Source organism: Garra rufa, chromosome 5, assembly GCF_049309525.1.
Source record: "Garra rufa chromosome 5, GarRuf1.0, whole genome shotgun sequence".
In the NCBI taxonomy this organism is placed as follows: domain Eukaryota; kingdom Metazoa; phylum Chordata; class Actinopteri; order Cypriniformes; family Cyprinidae; genus Garra; species Garra rufa.
Genome location: NC_133365.1, coordinates 11,738,993 through 11,762,754, shown reverse-complemented (window position 1 = coordinate 11,762,754; position 23,762 = coordinate 11,738,993). Strand labels below are relative to the sequence as shown.

At 37.9% G+C, this 23,762-nt stretch overlaps 1 protein-coding gene across 2 annotated transcripts; it reads left to right on the top strand.

Moving 5' to 3' along the window:
• The first annotated feature begins 1,860 nt into the window (after positions 1 to 1,860).
• On the top strand, positions 1,861 to 23,330 carry zfr (zinc finger RNA binding protein). Of its 2 annotated transcripts, XM_073839560.1 has the most exons (20): positions 1,861 to 1,972; positions 2,191 to 2,272; positions 6,664 to 6,946; positions 7,324 to 7,471; positions 8,144 to 8,368; positions 9,374 to 9,612; positions 9,720 to 9,920; positions 10,215 to 10,497; positions 11,045 to 11,238; positions 11,321 to 11,440; positions 11,523 to 11,668; positions 11,754 to 11,919; positions 13,419 to 13,630; positions 13,714 to 13,864; positions 14,218 to 14,359; positions 17,330 to 17,427; positions 18,277 to 18,372; positions 21,131 to 21,242; positions 21,496 to 21,593; positions 21,704 to 23,330. In XM_073839560.1, exons 1-20 carry the CDS (start codon positions 1,936 to 1,938, stop codon positions 21,884 to 21,886), a joined length of 3,216 nt encoding a protein of 1,071 aa, XP_073695661.1. In that variant the 5' UTR covers positions 1,861 to 1,935; the 3' UTR covers positions 21,887 to 23,330. The 2 variants fall into 2 exon arrangements, 1 of the variants encoding a protein (XP_073695661.1); XR_012355569.1 differs by lacking the exons at positions 17,330 to 17,427; positions 21,496 to 21,593; positions 21,704 to 23,330 and having other exon boundaries at positions 21,131 to 21,163.
• Positions 23,331 to 23,762: the final 432 nt, after the last annotated feature.

The following is a 23,762-nucleotide window of genomic DNA, read 5'->3' as shown; positions in this document are numbered from 1 at the left end:
AATAACGTCTCAGAGGGCATTGTGGGAAATGTAGTTATTTTCCACAATGGCAGCACTGCGTCTGACTGTAAACCACCACAGTTATAACAAATCTTTATAGTGAATGAATGGTTCTCGTTCGGCAAATGTTTTAACATAATGACATTAATATAAATATATTTTTATATGATCGTTTGGCTATTAAACGGTTTTTGAAATATGATATTTTCTAATATATATTTTATATTATATTATATATTATATTCTATATACGCTCTTTCTGGGGTTGTGCAGAGGGAACAATTTTTTTAATTTCTGGAAATTTACATTTGATCAACTCTGTATTCTTAAAGGTTAACCCGAGTATTAAGACTTGCATGGCTTACTATAGTGTAAATAAGGGCTTTTACTGAAATATGTAGTAGAAAACCAATGAAATACGAATGTTACTTAAAAAAGCCCACATTGTTTTATGCATATTTCGGACTGTGGGGGACGCCTTAAAGGAGTAGTTCACTTTCAGAACAAGAATTTACAGATAATGTACTCACCCCCTTGCCATCCAAGATGTTCATGTCTTTATTTCGTCAGTCGTAAAGAAATGGTGTTTTTGAGGAAAACATTTCAGGATTTCTCTCCATATAATGGACTTCTATGGTGCCCCCGAGTTTCAACTTCCAAAATGCAGCTTCAAATGGCTCTAAACGATCACAGCCGAGGAAAGAAGGGTCTTATCTAACAAAACAATCTGTTATTTTCTAAAAAAAATTACAATTTATATTCTTTTTACCTTCAAATGCTCGTCTTGTATAGCTCTGTGTGTACTCAGAGATTAAAAAGTTTATAAATTGTAAATGTTTTAAAAAAAAATAACCGATCGTTTCGCTAGATAAGACCCTTCTTCCTCGGCTGGGATCATTTAGAGCCCTTTGAAGCTGCATTTAAACTGCATTTTGGAACTTAAAACTCGGGTGCACCATAGAAATCCATTATATGGAGAGAAATCCTGAAATGTTTTACCCAAAATACATTCCTTACGACTAAAGAAAGAAAGACATGAACATTTTGGATGACAAGGGGGTGAGTACATTATCTGCACATTTTTGTTCTGAAAGTGAACTACTCCTTTAATGTCGATGACGTGAAATGGTTGCACTAGGCAGCTACATACTGTTGCTTTTTTTTTTTTTTATCTCAACACAACTCGGAAAATAAAATACTGATATGATGCCACATTGTGCAGTTGCATTTAGTTTAAGCCTTCACTTGTATCCATTGCCATCTGTAAGCCCTTTCAGTAGCTGTGGTCATTGTATAAGTATTGTATTTTCCGAGTAGCGCCAATACTGGTAGCGCTAACTCACGGAGTGCAACCATAACCATTTCACATCATAATGGCGCCCCCCATAGTCCAAAATATGTATAAAATGATGTGTATTTGTATAACGCAAATCTTTAATGGGGTTTCTACTACATTTTCAGTAAGATACATAATTTACGTTATATTAAGCCATAAAAGTTTTAATAGGCTGGGTTTCCTTTTAAGAATCCGTTGAGTGAATGATCCAATTCATCCACATAGTGAATAAAAGAATCGTCACTAGGATAAAATACAAAATATCAGTTAATATTTGGTGCACGTTCAAATAATACAGCCAAATGAATACATTATGGTTAACGAATTTAAATTTACTCAGCATATTAATTATTTCAGAGTTTGTTTCAAGCGTAGGTGTATGTGTTACATGTCATACAACATGCACAAAATGATCTTTGTTGTGTGTTTTGGATTAAAAGCTGTACCCGGCGACCTTGAAATGGTTTTAAGAAAAACTACACCTCCCATCTTTCGCAACGTTCAAACGCGCATGTGCGGTAAGCGCTATATCCTGGTACGACCTTCTCATATAAAAAGGCAGGGTTACGAGTCAGAGTTCGTAAGAGAATAGGAAACCAATGATTCCCATATGTCCAGTAGTTTCCTTCACCTATGGTGAGTAAAATTGGGTTTATAAAAACACATCGAGACATCAGACGCGACTTAAACAAGAGAGGATGTGATTAAGATCATGTTATGGGTGTGTGGGGATCGTTAGGGTTTATTTCGTCGTAGTCTCCTGCGTGTTTTCTTCCACTGCATTCAACGGATATTCATCATGGTTGCCATTGCACACAGTCGCTAACCCTCCATGAATCTGTCCTTTTTTTCAGTGCCCAGCCGGCTCGGTGAAGATGTCAAAATGGCCACCGGCAACTACTTTGGATTTACCCACGGTGCTGCGGCCCAGTACAGGTAAGGGCCGAGATGTTTAATGGGGACTGCGGTTATGGTGGTTGTAACGTTACAGTAATGGTGGGATTTGGCCCCTCTGCCTTTGTTGCTGCGTCCGGGTGGGGGTAGGGGTAGGGGATGGAGGCGATTGACTATGTTTTAACCTTAAGATGAACGGCTGGAGAGGAAATTATGCGTTATTACATGCTATTTTAAATGCGAATGTTTATATAGAGTGCGTATATGTTTTTATGTAACGTTAAATTTTATTTTGCTACGGAGAGATATTGACACTTCAGTTTATCCTAGTGTTTTAGGCGGGCATCTTACGAAAATTAAAATTATGAAATATTTGGATAAACGCAAATAAGAGTTCGCTTTATCACTATACATTTTTAATAAATTGATATTTATATAAACGCCTTCCGTGGTGAAGCACATGTGCATAGTTTAATCCCGTTTTGAACGTAGTTTAAAATAAATGGGTGTTTTGATATTTATAAATCTGTGTAGTTATACATTTAACATTTCGGTTTGTAACTAATGGTCTAGGTTTACTAAACGCTGTTTATGTTAATATCAGAGCGGGTTGCCTCGTAAACAGACACGACGCTTGTCTCTGTGGGTTTATCCGTTTTCATCCGAAACACGGGACGTTTTTTGTTATATATTATCACTGTTGTGAACTCATTCTGTATTCATGTGTTTGAATAAACTGAATTTAGCCAGTGCAGCCGAAATAATCCAACAGCGCGATCAGACTGCAGCTGTCATCTCTCCTCCAGTTCTGCACTAGAGCGCTTCTGCGCATGAGCGTACAGCTCAACGATTTTCTTTACACTCAAGTGTTTTTAAGACGGAAACGCTAAAAAGCGAATGTACAATGGTCGCCCAACACAATTCTAAAATCAAAATTGACACTTTATCCTTCGTTTAAAATTACTGGTTTTAATTTCAGCTGAATAATTGACAAATGTGTGTGTGTGTGTGTGTGTGTGGGGAAGGGCGATGTCTTCACGGACGCCTTCAAGGACTCCTTGAACGTCACTACTGATACGCTTTTCAAAGGTTTATTTGGTCTAGGTTGACGTTTTTTAGTTCTTAAGTTGTTTTAGAGTAATCCTAATGTTCTTATTTTGGCTTTGTGTGCCATGTAGTGAAAGAACAAGCCTCCATTTGTCAAAACAGAGGTGATGTGAAGTTCCTTCTAAGCTGGATCATATTTCTGAGCAGTTTTTTTCCATTAGTTTATTGTTTGCTATTTCTGACAGGTGTCAGCATTACATTTAGCTTGATGGTTTGAAAATTTGAAAGCGTTTACATTTTATACATGGGTGGATCGTAGTAGTTGATTCAAGTTATCTCAGCTAGACTGATGTTGGCCCAGTTTCTTAAAGGAGTAGTTCACCCAAAAATGGAAAATTTTGTAATTAATTACTCACACTAATGTTGTTTCAAACCTGTAAGACCTTTTTCCTCTTTGGAACACAAATTAAGATATTTTTGAAGTCTGAAAGCTTTCTGTCCCTACATAAACAGCAAAGCAACTGATGCATTCAAGGTCCAGAAAGGTAAATTCTTGTAATGTCATTAAATTAGAGTTGAACACTGATGTCACATGGACTATTTTGTCGACTTTCTTTGTACCTTTCTGGACCTTGAATTTGGTAGGAACCCTAGCTCTCTATGGAAGGTTTTCATCAATAATATTTTAATTTGTGTTCCAAAGACGAACAAAGGTCTAACGGGTTTGGAACGACATGACTAAGTAATGAATGACAAAATGTTAATTTTTTGGTGAACTGTCCCTTTAAAGTTTACCTTTTAGATAGATGGTTTTAGGTGGTTGGTTGAAGCTCAAAATGGTTGTGATGCTTTTAGACCGATGGACGATTAGAATTAGAGAGAATTAGTATTTGTATGTTTTGTCTGCCTCTTATCAAGAAATTGCCGCACTAAATCATTTAATCCGTAACTGATTTGATTTTCTTGCTCTGCATGTATTGTCCCAGTCAAGCCAATGGATTTGAGGCATAAAGTCCACCAATCGGGAAAGACTATTATGAATGTATCTCCAAGATAATCTGTTTCGGCATGAGTTAGATGTTAACATGAACATCTTAAAATTACATTACTGTGCAATAATCTAGAAAATCGTCATCTCTTTCAGTTTAATCAGACTGCATCAGACTTCTCAGCATCTAAAAATGAGCAATTTGTTTGTGTAGTTGATGGATTAGCACTTTTTTTTTTTTTTTTTTTGTTAAAAATGCTAACCTAGGGCTGGACGATATGGCTAAAATTTATATCACGATATATTTCTTAATTTCGGTCGATACAATATAATTCTCATAATGATATGGACAATATTAAAAAGCCTCAGGAAAAAATTGCCGAGGACACACACAATGGATGTCTGTACCTACAAATGTCTGCAAACTGAATTTGCTAAAATACCTCCAGGCTCCTCCCATTAAAATTATATATATATATATATATATATATATATATATATATTTTTTTTTTTTTTTTTTTTTTTAATAAAAACAAAACTAAAAAAATAAGGTTCACTTTTTATTAGTATTTAGCCTTTACAAACAAATGTGAAAAACTATCAAATAAATAAAACTCTCAGACTCAGCTTATTACCAATAATATATTTCCATTTAAACTAGAACAGGCTTATTTAATTGAGAGAACTGTGAATAATCTATACAAATATGTCTTGACTAAAGACTAAATTAATTCCCTATAAAATCGCTTAAAAAGGGGGAAAGAAATCATAGTACAAATTATGCCACTAGGCCAACTAATTATTAATCCTCTTCCAGAAGGAGGTGCTGTTTTCCGCATTTTCCTGGTAACATTTGGACACAAAATAGCGCAGTGGTCATGAATTACTTTATAAGGAATTATAGTAAAAATTAAATAAATGACATAACTTTTCTGAATACAGTAAAGTTTTCCTTTTTAGACACATTCATTTAAAAAAAGAAACTATTGCTGCTGAGCGCTAGCAGCGTGTCTCTGATGTACGTCATCACGCAATTCTCTTTCTGCTCTTTCTGACGGCTGAGCACTGAACGTCATTCAGTGACAAATGCTAATGTATAAAATTATATATATATCAGAGGTCGCGTTAACCGAAACTTGTCCGTCATTGACGGATTTTTTTAATCAGTGACGGAAAAATCTGAAGGCTGTCCGTCATTTTGACAGATACACTGCGGGTGATCTGTTGTAAATTGTAACTGTAATTCCCACCCCTGTCCAGTTGGTGGCGAGCGCACTCCATTGTGGCAGCAGAGCACTGGATACAGAACAAAAACAAAACTGTCACAACGAATCTTTTGCTATGCATTTGATACGCACGTATGCGAGCACCCAGTTTAAACTACAGCCATCTATCATGCCACATTAAAGAGCGCCAAAACGGTATTTAGTGCTTGAATTTCCTGATGAAATAGACAGAATTTGAAATCTGAGACTTTTTCATATTGAAAGAAGGCACAGAGCTTAATCGCTTTATTGTGATTTATTAGATATTCGCGCTACTGTTAATTCGTGAACTGAAAACAGCCAGATCCACTGAGATTCATCTGTTCTCTTCATAAATGAGTGCATAAACCTATACAGTATGCTCGCCCTGTAGGTTCATGATTAAAAATGAAAATGTGAACAAATAAAAGCAATTAAATGTGTTATTATAATTAAAATATGAAAATTAAAATGACGTGTAATAATAGATTATGACGGAATTTTTACGACCCTGTCCATCAAAATGACGGACAATGTTTAAGTCTAACGCAACCTCTGAGATATATATATATATATATATATATATATATATATATATGCAAATGTATATCGGAAATGGGTTTAAAAATCGTATCACCGTTATTGAGAAAAATTCTGTCGCGATATATATTGATATCGAATTATTGTCCAGCCCTATGCTAACCTTTTTGCCTTTGTCAGTTAGTTCTGAATGATAGGTGTGTATTTGGTGTTTGTGCACTGGTTTTGGTGGTTTGTGGACACACATTTGTATAATGACATGGGTATGACAGAGGTATTACAGTGTGAAGGTGGTTTGTAAATACACTGCCTATGTCCCTGTAATCCAGAAGGCTTAAAAAAATAAATAAAAAAAAACGCGTGTGTTTGTTTATTCTTAATTTTTTTTTTTTTTTGGAAAATCTAAAAATGCACATTTATTTTGTGAGTGGTAGGTTTAGGGGTATGGTGATAAATACTGTTTGTACAGTTAAAAAAAAAAAAAAAAAAAACCATCCCTATGGACAGTCCCTATAAACCACTAATACCATGCAATGCAAATGCTTCAGGTCAGCACAATGAGCAAGGGTAGCTGTCAGTGTTGTCATCTAAGCCTGTCGTCCTCTCCTCTGCAGTCAGCAGCCCACCGCTGGGGTGGCATACACCCACCCCACTACTGTGGCCAGCTATACTGTGCATCAAGCACCTGTGGCGGCACACACGGTGGCAGCAGCCTACGCCCCTACAGCCGCCACGGTTGCTGTTGCCAGGCCTGCACCAGTCGCTGTAGCAGCAGCAGCTACTGCTGGCGCTTATGGAGGATACCAGCCCACCCACGCTGCCACGGATTACGGGTATGCACAGAGACAGCCGGAGGTACCCCCACCACCACCTCCAGTTACCTCACAAAACTACCAGGTAAAGGAAAGGAGCAAACTTGCCATTTACAACAACTTGAGTCATTCTCATACACTACTATTCAAAAGCTTGGGGGTCAGTAAGATTTTTGTAGTCAGCAAGGATGCATTAAATCAAAATTGACCCAAATGACATGTATGGGCCATTCTACAGAATTTTATAAATTAATAAATTTAATATTTTAACTGTGTTTAATATATTTTGATCATATAAATGCAGCTATGGTATGCACTAAAGACTGTTTTCGAAAACATTATGAAATCTTGTTGACCTCAAACTTGTCTAGGTGTTGTTTTTGAAATGCATACTTAATTTTAAGAAAGTCAGATCCATGTTCTGTTGGTAAAGAAGACACTAGCCCTCTGTTTCTGTTGCAGGACTCCTATTCATATGTGCGGTCCACAGCTCCAGCTGTAGCGTATGACAGTAAACAATACTACCAGCAACCTGTGGCTACACCGGCTGTGGCAGCTGCTGCAGCGGCCCAGCCACAACCCACTGTGGCCGAATCCTACTATCAGACAGGTATGCTTAACACATCTTGCTATTTAAATGGGAAGAAATATTGGGCATTAAATGATCAATTTTCATAGTTATGTTTTTCTCTTTGTACAATTATATAGTGTTGCTTATTACCAAATTTGACCCTGGACCACAAAACCAGTGATAAAATATATAGGTATGGCTTGTTAGGATAGAACAATATTTGGCTGAGATGCAACTATTTGAAAATCTGTAGTCTGAGGGTGCAAAAAAATTGTCTTTAAAGATGTCCAAATGAAGTTCTTAGCAATGCATATTACTAATCAAAAATTAAGTTTTGATATTTAAGGTAGGGAATGTACAAAATATCTTCATGGAACATGATCTTTACTTTATGTCCTAATGATTTTTGGCAAATCGATAAGTTTGACCCATACAGTGTATTTTTGGCTATTGCTACAAATGTACCCGTGCTACTCAAGACTGGTTTTGTGGTCCAGGGTCACAAATGTTAAAAGTATTAGCACTTGAATTAATGCTTTTTTTTTTTTTTTTTTTTTTTTTTTTTTTAATTCTTAAATTAATACTTTTTTTTTTTTTTTTATCCTTAAGTACTTTCTGGGGGCACAGAATTAAATCAATAAATCCACTTTAGCTCACCCTTTAAATGATCTGTATTGTAAAATGTTCTGTACAACTTACTCCTCCCATTAGCACCTAAAACTGGATACAGCCAGGGCGCCACTCCATACACCCAGACCCAGCAAACGCGTCAGGTTACAGCCATAAAGCCAGCCACCCCTAGACCTGCCACCTCAACCTTCTCCATTTACCCAGTGTCCTCTGCTGTACAGCCAGTTGCAGCCGCGGCGGCTGCCTCTGTAGTCCCGTCATACTCTCAGAGTCCCACCTACAGCACCAATGCAGTCACATACTCTGGTAAGAACATCACCAATCGATTTCAAAATGTTTGCGGATTTACTCTGTTGAATTCTTAAAACGCTGATCTGATATCATGAAATGCACACCGAGCCCTGAAGACACTGGAAGCTGTTTAAAGATCGTTGAAAAGTTTATTTGAACAGGGATGTAACGGTATTATAAATATTGTGGTATCGAGATAGCAAAACTGTCTGAAGCTGGAGTTTTCCGTTTATAAAAAAAAAAAAAAACTCTACTGCTGTTTCCGTTAAAATAAAAGCTTGAAAGTGCAGTATGAATTGCTGATAGCTAGCGGTTTAAATGAGTAACGTTACTGCAGTCCAAATTCAAAATGTATCTTTCAAGTGTAGAAATTAGGAAAGAAGCATTGTAATTTCCCTACTGAAGCGCAAAGCAAAAAATATACCTATGAAATATAAATTATTTATTTTACAGTGCAATTGTTTTACAATATATGGCTAATATTGTCATAGGATTAACAATAATGTAAAATTTGTTATTCTAATATTCAAATTGGTTTAGCTTCCTAAAACACCAGTATGAATGTAATTTCAACTGAGACAGTATACCACAAATAAAAAGAGGGTTGAGTCCCCTTTAAAGTTTAGGTACAAGTCAATTCACTGACTTTAAGTTTTCTTAAGAACATGGGTTGAAGTTCTTAATTTTAACCTCTTAAAGTGCATTAGGTAGATGAATATAACTTAATGTACAAAATTCTTTTTTTTTTTTTTTTTTTTTTTTTTTTTTTTTTAAATAACACTATCGTATTGTGTACTTTATATCGTGTTATCATATCATGAGATTTTAATATCGTAACATCTCTAAAATTGAACAATGCAAGTGACATGTAGTAATACTGAACTAAACCAATGAGCTTGGCATTGCTAGTGTCATGCCCTACCAATTGATCTGCATGAACTAGGCTTATAGATTTACAGTGCAATCCTGTCAATCTCAGTCTCTGCCGTGGCCAATAATTGCTCCTCTCTGTATATTCAGGAACATCATACTCTGGCTATGAAGCTGCAGTGTATTCGGCTGCCTCCTCCTACTATCAGCAGCAGCAACAGCAGCAGAAACAAGCGGCCGTCGCCGCAGCAGCCACTGCCGCATGGACTGGCAGCACTTTTACAAAGAAAACCCCCTTGCAGAACAAAACACTCAAACCTAAACAGCCCCCTAAACCACCACAGATACACTACTGCGATGTCTGCAAGATCAGCTGTGCTGGGCCCCAGGTATTTTATTATAATGCATTTATTGCTGTTCTTTGTGTGTCAAGTGTTACTACTGTTTTCCTAATACACATAAATTTTGGCACTTATGTCTAATCACCTGCTTCCAGACCTATAAGGAGCATCTGGAGGGTCAGAAGCACAAAAAGAAGGAAGCCGCACTGAAACTGTCACAGAGCAGCAGTAGCAGCAGTGGAGGCGGGAGCTCCACCCGCGGCACACAGAATCAGCTCCGCTGTGAGCTCTGTGACGTCTCCTGTACTGGAGCTGATGCCTACGCCGCGCACATCAGAGGAGCCAAACACCAGAAGGTACATGACTCACACTCTGATCTCGGCACATAATAATCTGCTTTCAGCCTGTTTTTTGGCAGCACTATTTTTGAATGCGTATGATTCTGGCTCTCCGTTGTAGAGAGCCTCTAAGGGACTGTATCTGTTACAATATGCAGTGGAAAGTTGTTTGAAGGGGAATGGATGCTGCATCAGTAGATGCGCTTGGTTATGTAATGCCAAGTTGTAATAAGTCAAAATGTAATGTTCACAGCAGTGGATGGGATATTGATGATTATATGTGCCTAGCATCTAATGGAATCATTTCTACAGGTTGTGAAATTGCATACCAAATTAGGGAAGCCGATACCTTCCACAGAGCCCAGTGTTGTTTCCCAATCATCCACCTCCAGTACAGCTGCTCCTAATAAAACTGCCAGCTCCAACATCAATAGCTCCACAAGCACATCGTCCAACCTCTCTGCTTCTGCCTCTTACTTAAAATCTGGCAGTATGGCAGGTTCTGCTGGACAGGGCAAGAGCCCGGTACTTAACAGTGTCTCGGGCAACAGCACCTCTGTCAAGAAGGTCAACACACCCAAGATCAACTTTGTTGGTATGTTTTGATGAATCAATGTTATTAGCTTTTGAACAGATCATATAGAATGGTTGTATTTGTGACCCTGGACCACAAAACCAGTCATAAGGGTTAAATTATTATCATTTTTAAAACTGAGATTTATAAGCCTTCTGAAAGCTGAATAAATACGCTTTCCATTGATGTATGGTTTGTTAGGATATTACAATATGTGGCTGAGATGCTATTTGAAAATCTGGAATCTGAGGGTGCAATAAAATCAAAATATTGAGAAATTGCCTATAAAGTTGTCCAAATAAAGTTCTTAGCAATGCATATTACTAATCAGAAATTAAGTTTTGATTTATGGTAGGAAATGCACAAAATATCTTCATGGAGCATGATCCTAATGATTTTTGGCATAAAAGAAAAATTGATAATTTTGACCCATACAATGTATTTTTGGCTATTGCTACTTAAGACCGGTTTTGTGTTCCAGGGTCACATTTCGTTATTTAAGGTACAATGTAATATACCATATAATAGTATCAAAACAAATGCTGTGTTCTGTTTATGACCAAAACAGGTGGAAACAAGTTACAGACCACCGCTTCTAAAAATGATGAGTCCAAGACTGAGGCAGCTAAAACCGCACAGTCTGCTGCATCTGCACCAGCATCAGACCTAAAGAATGACATGTCTGATCCTCTGTCACCTCAATCTGCACTTGCAGCCCTGCAAAGTGATGTTCAGCCTGTCGGACATGACTATGTTGAAGAGGTATCAGAAGGCGCTATAAGAAAAAGTCATTTTCAAGTTGTGTAGCCAGGTGTAAACAATAAAATGTGTTTTTTGTTTTTAGGTAAGGAATGATGAAGGAAAGGTTATCCGGTTCCACTGCAAGCTGTGTGAATGCAGTTTCAATGACCCGAATGCCAAAGAAATGCATTTGAAAGGCAGGCGACATCGACTGCAGTACAAGGTTAGTAGGGTGTTGTTTGCTTTTGTGATAAATGCAGAAATGGAAATCTTTGTGTAGCTGATTTTATTTTCCACCATTGTAGAAAAAGGTGAACCCAGATCTCCAGGTGGAAGTGAAACCTAGCATCCGAGCCAGGAAGATCCAAGAGGAAAAGATGAGGAAGCAGATGCAGAAGGAAGAGTATTGGAGAAGACGCGAAGAGGAGGAGCGCTGGAGGATGGAGATGAGGTGTGATCCTTTTTTTCCCTTCATCCAGTATGTCAGTATCTTAACATGAGCATTTTGAGGTCCTAAATGTTGTAATTGATCTCAGGCGCTATGAAGAGGACATGTATTGGCGACGCATGGAGGAAGAGCAGCACCACTGGGATGAAAGGCGCAGAATGCCTGATGGCGGTTATCCACAGGGTCCACCTGGACCTCCTGGTCTTCTTGGAGTGAGGCCTGGGATGCCCATTCCTCAACCACAAGGACCAGTGGTAAGTCCTGAGAATTACTACTGAGGAAAACACTGCTGAATTTGCCAGAATATGTGGTTTGTGTTTAAATATTAATTCAGTTTCTATTAAAATTATCACAATTTCCACAATAATATTTAGAAGCAAAACGGTTTTTAACACTGATAAGATTGAGCACCCAAATCAGCATATTAGAATGATTTTAAGTAATCTTGTGACACTAAAGACTGAAATAATGGCTGCTGAAAATTCACCTTTGCCATTTACAGGAATAGATTTTAGAATGTATTAAAACCGAAAAGGTCATTCGTTTTTGTGATACTTTTTCACAACATTGCAGTTTTTAATGTTTTTGATCAGACTTTGTGAGCATAAGAGACTTCCAGAACAAAAATTTACAGAAAATGTACTCACCACTTGGTCATCCAAGATGTTAATGTCTTTCTTTCTTCATTTGTAAAGAAATTGTTTTTTGAGGAAAACATTTCAGGATTCCTCTCCATATAGTGGACTACTGTGGTGCCCGCGAGTTTGAATTTCCAAAATGCAGCTTCAAAGGGCTCTAAACAATCCCAGACGAGGAAGAAGGATCTTCTCTAGCGAAATGATCTATTTTCAAAAATAAATTTGACAATTTATATGCTTTTTAACCTCAAATGCTCTGTGTGAACTCTGTGTATTCTGGTTCAAGACCATTAGGGTTCAAAATCGCCCTACATCACTGCAGAAGTACCGACCCAGTGTTTACAAGGTGAACATGCAAAGATGATCAAACGCCCTTTACAAAAAAAAGGTAAAACAGCGATGTAGGGCGATGTTGAAGTTGGAGAAGAAAATGAGATGGGAGTTTTTCGACCTACCCTAACTGTCTTGAACCAGAATACACAGAGTTCACACAGAGCTAGAAAAGATGAGCATTTGAGGTTAAAAAGCATATAAATTGTCAAATTTATTTTTGAAAATAGATCATTTCGCTAGATAAGACCCTTCTTCCTCGGCTAGGGTCATTTAGAGCCCTTTGAGGCTGCATTAAAACTGCATTTTGGAAGTTCAAACTCGTGGGCACCATAGAAGTCCACTATATGGAGAGAAATCCTGAAATGTTTTCCTCAAAAAACAATTTCTTTACGACTGACGAAAGAAGGCCATGAACATCTTGGATAAAATGGGGGTAAGTAAATTATCTGTAAATTGTTGTTCTGGAAGTAAACTTCTCCTTTAACTATTTTGCTGCAAGTAGAGGAGATTATTATAATTTATTATTTTAGTTATTAGTAAAGGCTTTTAGGAGGTTGACAAGTTAATTAAAATTAAATTCAACAGCAGGATGTTTGGGTGCTTTACATATTGCTGTATGTTGCATATGCTGTATAATGGCACAAAGAGTGCGTTTACTTATATATTTCTTTTTTTTTTTTTTTTTTTTTTTTTTTTTTTTTTAATTAGAATTTGTTTTGAGAATTGTCAGATTACTACTGAAATTACCACAACTGGTTCATAACATCATATTTTTGTTGCAGCCTCCACGTCGCCCTGATTCCTCAGATGATCGTTATGTGATGACCAAACATGCAGCTATTTACCCTTCTGAGGATGAGCTCCAGGCCATCCAGAAGATCGTATCAATCACTGAGCGAGCACTTAAGCTCGTCTCTGACATCATCACAGACCAAGATGCAGATGCAAAGGGCAAAGAGGAGGACAAAGAAAAGAAAGAGCCTCCCAAAGACAGGTGGGAAAAGAGTGCTCTTAATGTTTTTAATAGCAGAGAGAAAGAAGAGGGCAAAGCAAAACATGACCTCTTGTGCATTGCAGAGTGCTGAAGGGAGTGATGCGGGTAGGAGTTCTCGCCAAAGGGCTGCTTCTGCGAGGAGACAAAAATGTCAACCTGGTCCTCCTTTGCTCTGAGAAGCCGACCAAGAATCTGATGACGCGCATTGTGGAACATCTCCCTAAACAGCTTACGGTACCGACTCAATGCAGTGCAAACTGCACTACTAAATTTTATTTGCAACTTTTAAAAAAAAAAAAAGCTTTACAGTGGTGGTGTCCAATCCTGCTTTTGGAAGACTGCTGTTTCGTAAAGTTCCAATCCTAATAAAACACCTGAGCCAGCTGAACCGGCAGGTCAATGTCTTCAGGATGATTGCAAACTTCCAGACAGGTGTGTTTGGGCAGGTTGGAGCTAAACTCACCAAGACATTGGCTCTTCAGGAACAGGATTGGACGCCACTGCTTTACTGGGTGTAAAATAACTGCACACTTTGGCAAATCTTAAGTAGATGGTTGTAATTTTCTGCTAACCCATGTGTTTGTCAGATTGTAACTCCGGAGAAATATGAGGTAAAAGGCTCTGTCCAAGAGGCTGCCATTATTCTTACCTCCTCTGCTGAGCCCAAGATGCAGGTGACCATCACCCTCACCTCGCCCGTCATCCGAGAGGAAAACACCCGGGATGGAGGTTGGAAAAGACGTTGCTTACATTAACCGACTGCCTATCAGATTAATATTTTATGCTGTTTTTGACAACCTAAAGAGCCCATCTGTTGGCACTGCGGATATGGTGTTAGATGTTAATGCTGGTAGAATTGTTTGCACCTTTTGACTTGATTTTAATTTGAGAAAATTTGATTTAAAAAAAAAAAAAAAAAAGTATACATTAAACCTGGTATGTGCTTAAGCTTGGCCGTACATAGGAAATGAGAAATGAGAAGTTATACCACTGAGGTAAAGTGCCTCTTTATATCATTATTTATACTGTAATTTATTTTATATGAAGTCTCCAATGTGTTCACACTGTGAAAGGGTTGAAGCCAGTTCAAGTGGCTTTGAGTTGCTTTAGAACCGGGTTTAACGCTACCAGGTTTTATCAAACCATTTCCGATGCCAGCAGTGGTGCTCCGGGTCTTCTCTTTGTAACACTTCTCCAGTGCTCTTGAAGCTCTCCCCAAAACAAGCATGATAAGTGTTTGCATTGTGTAAGTCTAGTTAGTCCCGGGTAAGATTCATTTTTGTTTCCTGTGTTCAAGGGGATCGTGTCCTATGCAGAACCAAATGATTTTATTCTTTCCCAGGGGGTCATGGGTATTATTCTGTGCACAAAAAAACCTTAATTTCTAATTTAGTTCCTAAATGGTTGACTTGGGTTTGAGACCTTGGGAGTAGTTGGAATGCCTACCATGTCCCCACAGGAAACAAATCTTATTTTTGTCTGGTGGTGAGAAGGTTCACCATTCTGAGGTCCCCTGTTCCAAAATGAAAGTGCTCCCCTGAGAGAAGCAATCGAATAGAAATTGACAAATGTTGAAAATTGGCATTCAAAGTACTTTTAAGATGTAAAAATGCATTAAGCAAGAACAAAATGCCACATTACAGTAACCGTATCAATAACCTGTCTTTTCATATCTTTACAACAAAGAGTTTTAGTTGGTAAGAAGTGGCTGAAATGGTGGAGTCTTAAATGCAGGCTTTGCAGCCATGCCACCATTTCTGTTTGGCTCCTTAGGGGAGTATGAGTCAGCTTTTGGGAGGAAGGCTTTGATAGAGGAATCTTTGGTTGGACCTGGGGTTTACAGCCTTCAGTATACATTGAGATATGGGGGTTCTCCAAACCCGATCATGACAGGTATGCATGCAGTGATGTCCTAATCCTCTTGCTGGGAGCTTCATAGTTTTCTTGCCAGCACGCATTGCTGCCTTCATGTATCCAAAGCTTTTCAAGTCCAGCCCAAAGCCTCCTTGCATTTTCAGCAAATTGTCTCCCATCTGAGGCTACGTCTACCAGCTCCGGAAGGATTTTTGACCAAGGTCCCCCTCCTGAATACCTTCAAACACTTTGCCACACCTACCATTGCCATGCTACTGTAGCAGGTCACTATAAATACGCATTCAGCTGTAAACATTGCACATCTCCCTTGATATCCCTGTTTTACATCATTATGATTTACACATCTGGTACCATTTGCAGCCCATCATTATCTTTCCAATGTTTCTGGATCAGTACAGTGACTACTTTGTGTTTCAAAGAAATCCTCAAAGTATTTCTCATAAGATTTATTACCTCAGATTTCACTTACGTAGACACTGGAATCCACAATTTGTTTTTGCCTCAAGCAAAAGAAAAGAACTTTAGCCTTAAATGCTAAGTCAGCTGGTTAAGCGAGAAGCACAGGAATTGTAACTTTAAAAAAATAATAAAATTAGATTTGTGCCTTAAAATTCCACATATCCAAAATATTAAAGGTGACCCTGGACCACAAAACCAGTCTTCAGTAGCACTGGTATGTTTGTAGAGATGGCCAAAGATGCATTGTATGGGTCAAAATTATAGATTTTTCTTTTATGCCGAATATCATTAGGATAAAGATTATGTTCCATTAAGATATTTTGTAAATGTCCTACCATAAATATCAACTTCATGTTTAATTAGTAATATGCATTGCTAAGAACTTCATTTGGACAACTTTAAAGGCGATTTTCTTAATATTTTGATATTTTTGCACCCTCAGATTTCAAATTTTTTTTCAAATAGCTGTATCTCGACCAAATATCCTATTCTAACAAACCACACATTAATAGTTTATTTATGCAGCTTTCAGGTGATGTATAAATCTCAATTTTAAAAAAATTACCTTTATGGCTCGTTTTGTGGTACAGTGTCACAAATACTAGAAAACTAGAGCTACTGTTTCTGGAGTTTTAAAGATTTTTTTTTTTTTCTACTGTAAGACAAGAAGGTTATCCATAATTGGCAAAATGCCACAGTTTGTGTTTTGAAAACCTGTGATCTGATGTGGAATTACAAAAAATAGCTTTTTATTTTTAGTGCCTCTGCCAGCAGTAGCAATTACGGATTGTGACTTCTAAGCTAGTCCGCTGGCTTATAGCATTGGAAAATCATATCGTCGTATTCCCAGCCATTTCAAATGGTGGATTGCAGAGCAATAATGTAATAGTCTTAATCAAAAGAAATTAGTCATTATTATAATTGTCATGTTCACTATATGCAGAGTACCAAAAAAATCATGAGTGCATTTCCAACTTCAATTATGAAATCGTACATCACAATGCCACATTTTCAATGTTGTTTTTTTTTTTTTTTTTTTTGTCTTGTATCCCTGACAAAGGCCTTCATTTTTTTTTTTTTTTTTTTTTTTAACTTAGGACTCATTCGTCCCTATCCTGTTTCTATCCGCACTATACCACAGATTAAATAGAAGTGCACTAAGTGTAGCTGATCCATAATGTTGTTGAAAAGATCTGAGAGATTCTGCATATGGGGTGAAATGTGAGATGCATATACAGGTTTTTACATTTTGAAAGAAGTGATAAGGAACAGACTGGTATGTGTGGCAATGTGTTCTTGGCAGTCTCTCTGACCTGGTCAAACACCCATTCCTCACCTCCATTTGACAATTCGATCCATTTTTAGATGTAACCTCGAGTATGGTGAAAGACCCAGCGGACGTCTTGGACAGGCAAAAATGCCTTGACGCTCTGGCTGCCCTACGCCACGCTAAGTGGTTCCAGGTTCGGAACATCATTTTACTTTCTTCTTGTAGCCTTATGAGATGTATTCATTTTGATTTGTTCATTTAAGTTGTTTAGTCTTTTTGTTTTCAAATTTTAAACCTCAAAGTTGATTTTTGGGAGGAAAAAAATGATACAAGGATGCAGTGTATAATTTGGAGATTATGGAACTATTTTTCTTTTGCATTCTGTTTTTGTATACATGATCTGATCCTAAAAAAAAATTAAGCATCCTTGCATACATGTAATTTAGTCATAAGTCTTAGATTTAAATGCATAGCATGTAAAATGATTCCATAAGGCTGCAGAATACCTTTGCATAAAGTGTCATCGATAAGAGCTTTCATGTTGAGCGTTTCTTTGTTTTTGTTTTTTTTGTGATTTTTCTTTATTTTGTTAATGATTTTTTATTTTTTTTTCTTGGGAATAGGGATTGAGAGGAAAGGAATATCTGATTAGTTTACTGTGTTGCCATCTCTGCAAATACACAGGCAAAGTAAAGCAGATTTCCTTGACTGCTTCAGTTCCTATGCAACTACTCTTGCAAACTGATCTTTTGTAAAATGAAAGTATATGTTTGTGAAGTATCTGACAACTGAGGTCAGGGTTTACAAGATTACAGGAAGCCATTCCAAGTGAATCTTGCAAACTTTGAACTCTTGTACTAATGGCGAGGTAAAATACTGCTGGAAATGGCAGCTTAAGAAAGCCAATTGGCTTCTAATTAAACCAATTATAAGCTTCCATTGCAAACAGTAGTGTTGCACCTCTCTCTGATCTCCGCCATGTTGTACGACTGTATGTTTTTGCTCTTGTGCATTAACTAATCTTGACTTCACTGCACTAAAGGCTAGGGCTAATGGACTCCAGTCATGTGTGATTGTCATTCGAATACTGCGTGACCTTTGTCAGCGAGTACCCACCTGGTCTGCCTTTCCTAGCTGGGTGAGTAAAAAAATAGTCATTGAACATTAGCATGTGTTTTTACGTTTTCTCTGTCGATGCATGCTTATACAGTGTTGGGGAGCAGACACTTAAAAGTGCAGTCACATTTCTAAAAAGTTTTGTGAAATATAAAAAAGGTTGATTGTCAATATTGTAGTGATGTATGAAGCACAGCAAACACGGTTACTTTCAAACCAAGTAGCTTATGCATGGCGAATCCACATGACCAACCGAACCATCATGAAATCTGCTTTTTTTGCCTTCTCAAATTCACAGAACGATGGCAAATGAGACTGCACTTTAACACGACAATAGCTCTGCGCATTTTTTATATAGAGTATAAAAAATAAAGAGCTGCTGTTAAGTCACATTAGCTGATGTTAACACAATGCATAGATCTGCTGTTGACATAATTTGCTTGGTAATAATCTATATTTCATGGAATGATTTTTGTGCTCCCTTAAAAGGCTTTTTTTTTTTTTTTTTTTCTTCATTTGGCAGCCATCTCGATAACATCTGTGGCTAGTTGTTTTGTAGTGATACAAGAAGAGCTTCTTTCTTCTTTAATCAGGATAGCCTCTTAAAGGGTTGGTTCACCCAAAAATAAATTCTGTCATTTAATTACTCTCCTTAATGTCGTTCCAAATCCGTAATGACCTTCGTTCAGCTTCGGAACACACAGTTGAGTTCGAAATCTTTTAGGGAATGTCTGCTCAATTACTTTTAAGATAGCTTCCTTAACGCTGTCACAAACGTTTATTTTGGTAATCAGTTATTCTGATGATTAATTGAGTAATCGTATAATTGTAATTAGACCCTTACTTGATACTTAATGTATTATAAACAACAGAGCTAATGTACATTACGTATTATAACCAATGCCTGCAGAGAGCGCCAACGGCCTAAAGATTGTTTTTACACTTTATAGCGCGCTCTAATCCTTGTTTAATATTGTCTAAACATTTAATTCAAAAGTCCACTTAATCTTTATTTACCACAGAAATGCTACAGCCACTGTACTTAAGTTCACTGTAAATAAGTTCATGCGGAGCAGCATTTACTGTGAACAGAGCCTCTTTGAGATGCAATAATTAAAGTGCATATATTAAGCCTGCATCACATATTTATTTAATTGAATTGTAGTGTTTGTGAATTCACAATAGCATTATGTTTTTTTTATTTTATTTTTTTTGTATTTTTTTTTTTTTTAAAGTGGTCTAATGCTGCGTTCACACAACGCGAATATGCGTCTGGCGCGAGTGATTTCAATGTTAAGTCAATGGTAAGACGCGTTTACGCGCGTCTGGAGTTCTTGCGGCGCGAATTGGCGTTTAGTGCGGCGCGGTAGACGCGAATTCGCCTCATTCGCGCGTCTAGTTCGCGCGAATGGCGCGAATTGAGCGTCTGGCGCGATACGCGCGAATTGTGCTTTTTGTGCATCACGCGTTTGACGCGAATTCGCGTCTGCCGCCCGAGTTGAAAAATCTGAACTTCTGCGTCAATTCGCGCCGCGTTAACCAATCAGGAGCCTGCTTGATGCTGTGGCGGCAGGCCCGCCCGGAGTCACTCATTCAAATATGAAACATGAATACTAAATGCCTAGTGCGGTTCTAATGCACAACAAAGCAAGTGTTTTATCACATATATGACACATATTCATTTTGTATTGAATGCTATTTATTCCATATCTTAATTATATGAAACATTTATTATAGTGTAGTGTGTCTACACTATAATAACAGAACAATAATAACTATAATAGTGTGTATACTTTAGTGTGTCTGGACAGTGTTGTGTGAGGAAAATAAAGAAATCACAGGACAGGTTAAATACTTTTGGAGGCTGGCTCCATTTATCATCAAAACAAAAATAAATAACAGATTTTACAGTAATAACCTGAACAAAAAAATGGCACAGACCTATAGAATTATTATACATCAAAAGAGGAATGACATAAACGAGTAGTTCACTTTTAAAATGAAAATTCTGTCATCATATACTGCTCCAACGCACAGAGGGAAGTTCCACCGCTCCTGAAATCCCCTCGCTCCGATGCGGGAAAGCAGGTCATCGAACTGGGCGCGAGACAGGCGGAAGTACCGCTGAAAGCGGCCGTCATCCAGGCGCAGCTCCTGGAGCAAGTGATTAAACTCGCCGAACTGGGTTCGCCTCCGAAATACGGCGACGATGATCCCTACGCCGCTGTTCTGCTCTCCAGAGCAAATACAGAGCGGTGACTCTCTCGATAAATGACCGATCAACAACAGAATCTTGTAAAAAGATGGCCGCCAACGGGGTTTGAAACTTTCGCCTCTGACGCGCGTAAATTTCGCTTCAAACTTTTGTTTTTACGCGCGTCGATTTCGCTCTTGACGCGCGAATGAACACAAAGTGGTCACGCGTATAACTAGACGCGGCAGGCGCGAATTTAGACGCATATTCGCGTTTGGTGTGAACGCAGCATAATGCGTTTAATTGATTCTCGTCCGCGGAATGCACCACTTCCATTTGATTTGATTTGCCGATTACTCGACGCATGCAAAATGCAATCTAGGAGTTTTTAAAATAGAGTACTCAACATGATTAAAGAAATCATGACAGCCCTAGCTGACACTATAGTGTTTTTAAAACAAAATCACTTCCGGTCCTGTTTAAACAGTTTCATCGTCCTTCAGTCTTTATCTTATGAGCAAACTGCTCAAAATGCAATATTAGGTTTGTGGTTTATTGTAAATTAAGTTAATGTGTTTACTTTAAGGCTATGGAGCTTTTGGTGGAGAAGGCCATTAGCAGTGCCGCTGGACCAATGAGCCCTGGAGATGCTCTGCGACGAGTCTTTGAATGTATTTCCTCAGGCATTCTGCTGTCTGGTAAGATGCTGCACTCTGAGAATATCTTAACACACATTTTATAGGAGTTGCTTTGACTATGCCAGCATAAAAATATACACCTAAGAACCAAAGTCAGATTTAGGCATTAGGTTTTAGTACATTAAATGTAAAAATTGTTAATTGTGTGAATTACTAAGAGTTCTCTTTAAATTGACTAAAAACTTGTGTAAAAAATCAACTTGAGAATCTAGATGCTCAATGTAACGCTCTTGTGCTTTTCCGTGTATTGCAGGTGCTCCAGGATTGATAGACCCCTGTGAGAAGAATCCAACAGATACACTGGCTACCATGGAAGAGCAGCAGAGAGAGGACATTACGTCAAGCGCTCAGGTAACATGCATAGTAATTACTTTAAGAGCCGTGCCATTTTTATGGCCTCATTAATCAAGAGAAATTGAATATTTTAAATTTTATGTATTGACGGTCCACTTTCTCCACAGTTTGCCTTGAGGCTGCTGGCATTCCGTCAGATTCACAAGGTTCTGGGTATGGACCCCTTGCCCCAGATGAACTCCCGCTTCAACGTACGGAATAACCGCAAGAGGCGTCGCGACAACAGCGACGGGGCGGATGGATTCGAAGCCGAGGGGAAGAAGGACAAGAAGGACTACGAGGGGTTCTGAAGTGCACGACAGTACAACTAGCTCTGCTCTCCCTGCACCCGTTTCAAATCCTGTTCATTCCAGGAATACAAAATGTTGTTTCTGTTGACCTCTGTGCATGCTAATTACTACTTATTGATGTTTTTAAGAGCTGGTAAAGATGGCCACTTGTGGAAATGCCAGGCTTCATTTCCTTGACACATAGACTGTAGTCCATCTCTGTTGTTTAGTCTGGTGTCTTGGCTTAAAGATTGGAGATGCGCACAAACCAGTTAAGCCTGAAGTTCATGCTCCATTTAGCACATTGGATGTAATCTTTCACCATTTTCAGATCTCTTACAAGTTTCAGACTAGGCATTTGTTAGAAGTCTGAGCAGCGTACTTGTCAGTGTGGAACAGATTCTTTCTTTAAAGTCTATCTTATCCTTCCAGTCACACATGTAAAGTAACTTTGACAATGGCTTCCTTGGCTTTGCAATAAATCGTTTAGGTGTTTTTGTAATTTATTTTGTTTAGAGACATTCCTCTTAAAACCGAAGGTCGAAGATAAAATGATTGATTCATGCGACACATTAGTCCTGTTGTGATGAATGTGACACTGACTGGACGTGGATTTATACAAGCGTGTATTTTCCATTGCTAGTGCATTCTGAAGGCTGGGCTGGCTTTTAATCATTTGTTAATTTCTGTCAATTATTATCCTTGAAACATCTTTAGAACCTCGTTCCTTCTATATGCTTAATGCAAGTGATGTAAGGCTGCACTTGTCCCAAAGTTAGGCTGTAAAAGTGTGCTCTGATATTCACAGGCCTCTGTGGTGTAGCTGTATCACATTTCAAAAGACACTGACTGTCGAAATCAGACCTGGGCTATATACCATAAGTCTCTGTAAGTTTAATAAGGAATCTTGAGTTACCAGTCCATTTCAGATCAGTTGCTGACATGAAGTATTCAGTCAGTAAACATTTGTACTTCAAGGTCAAGGACGACATTATTTTTTTTGTCTGCTTTCTTTTAGAAATTGTAATTGACCCAGGTCTGCCTGTGTTTTGTGTTCATAATATTGTAAACCCTAAATGTATCTTTAAATGTCATCATATAACTGTATGATCTCTATATGATCATTTAATAAGCCTGTATCTAATCCTGCAATAGATCTTCAGAAACAAATGCCTGTATGGTTTTAAAGCACAGGAATGTGTTTTTTCTTTGTTTTTGTTTTTTTTTAAACAAATGTTCTTTGTTTTTATGGATTTGTTTTACTGGTTTATAGATGCATAGTTGCTTGCCCTAATTTTGGTTTCTGATTGGAGTTTGTTAAATATCTATTGAAGATGGGAGGGACACAAGTGAAATATGTGTGTTGTAACTGCAGATTGATGTAGACTTACCCTTTGATGCTTGTCATTCATTGTCAAGGTACTACTGCATTACAATGCGTATAATAAAGACATTTCCAGAATGATTTGTCTTTACTTTTCTTTCTTTAACTACACTGTCGGAAGTATAACTGAAACATGCAGAGTCATTTTCAGGCTGATTAAGAGTTCAAGTCATGTCAGAACTCTAGTCAAGTCAGAGTTGTGCATGTTACGATGAGGAACCACCTAATCTGTGCACAAATAAAGAAAAATCTTTAGACGTGTAACCATAAAGCAAAGAAAACAAATCTAAAGTATAGTATCTAAAATACTATATGAAAGTCTAATGTTTATCAATACATTACAGAAAATAATGAACTTTATCACAATATGCTAATTTTCTTAAAAGGACCTGTACTTTAAAAGTGTTGTAGTCGACCGCTATATAAACACAAAACCCCTGTCACTTCAGGGCGTGGGCTATTTTAATACGACTTCTTATGGGTTCGGCAATGAGGAAGCGCATGTGATTGACA

Coding starts and splice junctions, on each gene's coding strand:
- zfr (XM_073839560.1), top strand. CDS start 1,936: ATGATTCCCATATGTCCAGTAGTTTCCTTCACCTATG. Junction 2,273..6,663: donor GGTGCTGCGGCCCAGTACAG/GTAAGGGCCGAG, acceptor TCTCCTCTGCAG/TCAGCAGCCCACCGCTGGGG. Junction 9,921..10,214: donor GAGGAGCCAAACACCAGAAG/GTACATGACTCA, acceptor TCATTTCTACAG/GTTGTGAAATTGCATACCAA.